The sequence below is a fragment of the Lycorma delicatula genome, chromosome 1 (assembly GCF_047948215.1).
Source record: "Lycorma delicatula isolate Av1 chromosome 1, ASM4794821v1, whole genome shotgun sequence".
In the NCBI taxonomy this organism is placed as follows: Eukaryota; Metazoa; Arthropoda; class Insecta; order Hemiptera; family Fulgoridae; genus Lycorma; species Lycorma delicatula.
This window is the reverse complement of record NC_134455.1, coordinates 166,080,497-166,086,496: the sequence shown is the minus strand read 5'-3', so window position 1 is coordinate 166,086,496 and position 6,000 is coordinate 166,080,497. Positions and strand designations below refer to the sequence as shown.

Genomic DNA, 6,000 nt, shown 5'->3' with positions numbered 1-6,000 from the left:
TAATGTACTTAAATAGGATTGTTTTATCAAAATTTATTAACACACTTAAGTAAAAGAGTTTTGTTAAATGTTTTAAATTAAATAAATTATTTTGAATAAGCACAGAATTCTTTCGAGGAAAAATATTTTGATAAAAGTTAAAAAAAAATTCTTCAGTGAACATTATTTATCGGTAGACAATTTCAACAGTCCAAGCACCTGTTGAAATCGTCAGTAATGGTTGTACAGAACTAGGCGCGACTCACTTGTCAGTAGCGTCGATAGTGATAGCACGCATTCGGTTGTTTCCGTTAGCGGTCGGGATGAGTGGCGAACGCTGCCGGAGGTTCTTCTCGTCAGTAGACCTGGAAAACTGGTTGGGTCAGTTCGTTGAGTGGAGTTGCTCGTGTAGTATTGCAGCGCGTGGATTCTAACCTTTTCTTATTATTGTGTTGTGTACGTGTATGATATGTTTATTATTTAGGACATTAAGTATTTTTATACATTATACGTTTTGTGATGTGCTTGTGGTGACTGTGACATGTTGGGTAGTTTGGTACAGCGGCTACAAACGGTGGGGTCCCCGAGACCTGTTCGCCGGCGCCCCGGCAAGAGCCGCAACTCGCACGAGGACTACAGGGAAGTACAGAGCGATCCTGAAGATGCTGATAAAAAGAGTCGAACCCGGAGAAAACTGGACAAAGCCCGTCGACGCCATCCTAACCATCCAGCACCCCTGCAGGGTTCAAAATCTATGGGACGTCTCGACGGTCTAAAACAGGTATAGACATCGGTATTTTAGTTAACTCATCGTCCTACTGTCCTTCTTCGTTAACAAAATTCTAGCCTTTACATTTTATGAAATCATTACACCGAGTGATTTTTGCTGGTTTTATTTATTCGTTTCACAGTCATTTGTCATATAAAATTTCATTATAAAATACTAAATTGACAATTGTTTTCGTACATATTTTTATTAAATACTGTCATGTGTTGATCTTATGTTATTTATTTATATATAGTTAGCGTGGTCACGGGAATGCTTTCAGAAATTATTCTGTAGAAAATAACTTGTACATTAATGTCAGTTTAACTCCTAACCTAAGAGTTTTTCGCCTACAGAAGTAAAATAGATTAGTAAAATCTCTTACCTTTATTTTGCAAAGATCCAACATAATATATAGCATTACGATTGCCGACTTTAATTTTCTCTACGAGATACTACAGTTATGTTTGTTTTACATTTTATTTGTGTAGTTCGAAACAATCTTACAAATTTTTAATAAGAAATAAATATCTTCGCTATATAGGTTATGTGTTGTTTTAGTTCTGAAACTGTGCTTTACAGGTAATGTAGAAATTAAGAATGAAGTATCTTCTGTTATTAATTAAATTAATACGGAATGTTTTGCATTAATAACCTCTTGCAATTAAATTTTTATTTCACTTATTTTTCAATCGCGTGTCTAGGTTAGTGTGTTATTTTCCAGCATAAAAATATATATGGTGAAGCCTAATGATTTATTATTTTCTTCAGTGTTTTGCCTACATGTTTATTATTTATTATATTTTTCAGTATAACTTAACGACTTTTAGTAGTTATGTAACGCATCACATGTTCATTTATTCTAATAAGATACAGATCTGCAGCTCTAAATTTACATCGTAGTAAAAAAACGATCTTACGGAAATACATTTATTTTAATATATAAAAATTACGTTATGATTGTAAAACTTTATTTTAACAACTGTAGCACATGATACCTTTTGATACTGTTGTAATTAAATACGATTACGTGTATCTTTTGTTATCTATATTTTCCTTATCTACATGAGGTTATTTTTTTCGTAAAACAAAAGATTTTTTAGTATTACGTTGATAAAATCGTGTTAGAAAGCCGGAAGTGTTATCTCTTAATTCTCATTTAGTAAACACAGTTTCCTAATACGTACGAAAAGTAGGTGTGAAAAAATGTTAACATATATTGCAATTATGTTTAAGTTACAAATATTCTGTCTTAATCGAGATAGTATAATGCTAAAATAAAATTATTTAATCAAATATATTCTCCCACGATTTTAAATCTTTTTTATTCAAATTTTGATGTGTGGATCGTTCTGGGTTGATTGAAAACTTTATTTAGATAATAATTGAAAATATTAGAATAAGGCAATAAAAAAACCCACAATAAATCATAAATAATTATGTTATAATTTCCGTTGTCACGTGATTTTTGTTTTGAAGTTCGTGATTTGAAAAAAACTTGAAAATACTTAAAAAAATTACTTCAGATTTCAGTATTGCAGGATATTATGACGGAATTAATTCAAGGTAATCACGGTAATCATATTTAAGACATAAGTACCGGGTTCAAAACTCTTTTTATTTTAATTATAGATTAATTTGTTTTTCCCAGATCCGTCATATGTTTGCTTATATACGTAACAAAAAACTTTTGTTATTTTACTTCGCTTAGTAACACTTTTATAGTTAAAGGATTTTAATTCTTAATATAGTACTTAAGAAAAAAATTTTTTTTTTTTTTTTAATTTCATAAATTATTCAATAAAGTGATACTATTTAATTATAACTTCCACAAAGGACATTGCGTTTTACATTCTCTGCTGTGTGCGTTATTTATAATATGATCAAGTAAATTCTTAAATTTATTTATCTCGATCTGGAAGGTAGATCGATCTGTAGTTATGAGTATCAACATCGATTATAATAAATAAAAAAACCCAAACCGAGGTAGAATATACGACGTGTAGCATACCAGTTTGGGTAGTTGATTTTCTTTACAGTCACAATCATGTAATGTCTTTTACAGATAATAAATAATGCTGTACGTAGGCAAATATGCTTACGCTCATATACCTCCACTCTGTAAAAACTAATAATTACAAACAAGCTAGATGCGTAGTCTGAGTTTTTTTAAAAATAGATTTAGTAAATTAATATATATACACTTGAAACCATTCTAAAGTAAGCTAAAATTTATTTGGAGACCGTTCTCCAGAAAAATTTGCATTTCCGAGAACTTGGAAGATATGACGACCCGATGAAGAATATTCGCATGTGTACATATACATTCACGTTATACGAGCTTTTTCTTTTTTTATTCTCTCGATGGGCGTAAGTTAAGAAATTTTTTTTATGATGAAAAAGTGCCATACCAATCGAACCTAGACTAGTTGAATGGGAAGTCGATATGCTGATCGCTACACCAACTGGCAGCCGGCTTTTTTGACTGTGTAGAGGTCGTTTAAGTTTTTTTTCGAAGTACCTGTCAGATAAAAGAGTTATGCCGAATTTTAGCATCCCAGTTACGCGATCTTGTTATAAAAGCAAAGATTTTATTCTGGCCGGTTGGAAAGCCGTTTTTAACCCTTACTACGTTTTTCGTAATTCAGTCTTCTGATAATTGATAAATGATTGAAATAAATAAAAAAACACAACTTCTAGTTTCTAGACTATTAGAAAACGAGAGAATTTGCAAGATTTTGTCAGTTCAGAATATTTTTTCTAAAAATGGCTGGTGTGTCTGTTAAGTGAATCCTGGTGCTAAATTTTGGTCTAAGGTCATGCGTTTTTTATGTACTGATGTAATGTAGATAAAATAAATAGTACATAAAATTTTTTATGTACTATGCGTTTTATGAGGAAATGAATGAATCGAATTTCGCTTCCATTGTACTGCAGATTTAAATATTATAACGTTATAAATGACACATTTTCAAACTACATGGAATATCCTTCCAAAGCAATTTAGGAGATATCTAACATTTCAATTTTGTTTTGAACTAATAAACAATATAAATGCAGGAAATTTGACGGAAACAACGTATTAAATGTACAGAACAAGAAAAATATTTTCGAATATACACCAAATTACATACCAAAGAAATTTCGTCGCCTTTTAAAGATGAAAATCTTAAACAAATATGTTTCTGGTAACTCCATTAAAAAAAGTGGTCAGTCCAGAGTCTTTTGGAAAAGTAATTTCTGTTCAGTTTGAAAGTCAATCTAATAATTTTGAAGTAGTTTTCCATGTGTAAAACAAATAAAAATTTTTCACCGCTGTTTTGTTGTATATTTGTCAATGAAAAGTTAAAAAAACTATAAATAAAAATTTTTAAAAGGATAAACCTTATCAAAATTTGTTGATTATTTTTTCTATTACAACTATTTCAGGGTGTCTGAAGACTATTTCACTGTAGACTGAAAATGTATTGAAGGAAATTACCATAACTTTTTTTTTTATAAAATTTGGTTCGGTTTGCCGTTTAATCATACACTAACACTTTCCTTTTATATTATACTACCTTTTTGTTAATTTAATAAAAGATTATCTTTTCTTTACAATACTTTTAGTATGATATTTATATGTATTTTAAAAGCATTACTTTATTTTGTGTAATAAATAGTATGTGGGTGTAAGTTTAAATAAGGTATGTAAGAATTTAAAAACAATAATTTTCTTTACATCCTGAGAGTAAGTAAATATCATACTAATTTCTGTTTCTTGTCGTTGAATATTTACCGATATGTACGTATTTAATTATTAATATTAAATAAATGTTAATATTTTTTTAACCGTTGCATTTTTACTTCCTTGTACGAAGTAAAGGAAGTATTATGATCGCGAAACTTTTCACATTTCAACGGAAATATCCGTTTTGACCATCCCTGAATTCATTTTGACTAGTTTGGGCGTGAAGTTTTTACGTACGTATGTATCTCGCATAACTCAAAAACGATTGGCCGTAGGATGTTGGAATTTTGGATTTAGCACTGTTGTAATATCTAGTTATGCACCTCCCTTTTTGATTGCAATCGAAATTTTAATTAATGAAATATTTGGATCTTAAAGGGAAGGCATATCGGTTCGAATCAGACTTCATCTCCTTTTGTTTTTTTAACTTTTTTTTATTTATTTTTTTAACATTTTTTTAAAATTTAAATATATTTATTTAACAACTATTAACCTGTGATTGTAAAAATTGTTTTACAATAAGTAATAATTCAATGATAGTAAAATATAAAAAAAATTATTAGTGAAATAAAATTTTATGTACTTTAAAAATGTGTAAATGTAATTTTATATTCATTTCATATGTGTATATGTAATAGATTTGGTGAAACATGTGATTATTTAATAATAATTGAAAATTATAATTTAGAATCGTATTATTTTTGCACTTTCTAGTTTAATTTTTTCTACATTAAAGTTAACTACAAAGTGAATGAAAAATAGACCCTCACAAGAACAACATACCACTTAGGCATACAAGCCCGATCTTTAATGAATTGCAAAAAATTCTTATCTTTTACTTCATTTCTCCTGTGATATTATCGAACAATATTCTCCCTTAGTCGAAGTTGATCATCATTTCGTTTATTTGTTTTTGTTGCCAGTCATTCAATCGCTCTTTGATTTGATATAATTCTTCTGATCGTAATTAGTATATACGTTCTCTAGTTTTAAAAATTTCTTCTCTCTTTATATTCATCATCCTCTCTTAATCTTTTTATTTTTTCCTTGTTCTTAACATTTTCTTCGTCTTCATATTCATCTTCTTATCGCTTTTTGAGATATATTTCTTCATGTTATCTTTCTTCATCCTGTATGATTGTTTGTTTTTCATTTTTGATGTTTTCGTTTTGTTTTTCATTTTTTCGTTTTTATCCAATAATAAAAACTGAATATTTTACACCGTTAGGTCAAAATTAACATTTGTAACCAGTATACAGGATTTCACTAAACGGAATAATTTAATTATTATTAACTTTTATTTATACGACACACTTTTGTTAATCAGCAACTCACGAAGATACGAATAATACTGATTTAGTAATACGAGTAAGAATGGGACTTTTACACTATCCTAATATTTCAGGTAAGATTGTTGAATTAATAATTGTATAAATATTTGATGTTATAAAAACTAATATTTCAGCAATTGTGTAACAGTCCACTTTATTAAAGATTTGGAGTATCGTATCTCACTTTCAAATGA

General features: G+C 28.9%; 1 protein-coding gene across 2 annotated transcripts in view; it reads left to right on the top strand.

Moving 5' to 3' along the window:
• Window positions 1–363: 363 nt before the first annotated feature.
• LOC142325326 (rho GTPase-activating protein 20-like) overlaps window positions 364–6,000 on the top strand; it is a 551,352-nt gene continuing 545,715 nt past the window's right edge. For both annotated transcript variants that reach the window (XM_075366944.1, XM_075366934.1), the window contains exon 1: window positions 364–760. In XM_075366944.1, coding sequence (XP_075223059.1) covers window positions 521–760 — 240 coding nt within the window. In that variant the 5' untranslated portion in view covers window positions 364–520. The remainder of the gene's footprint in view (window positions 761–6,000) is intronic.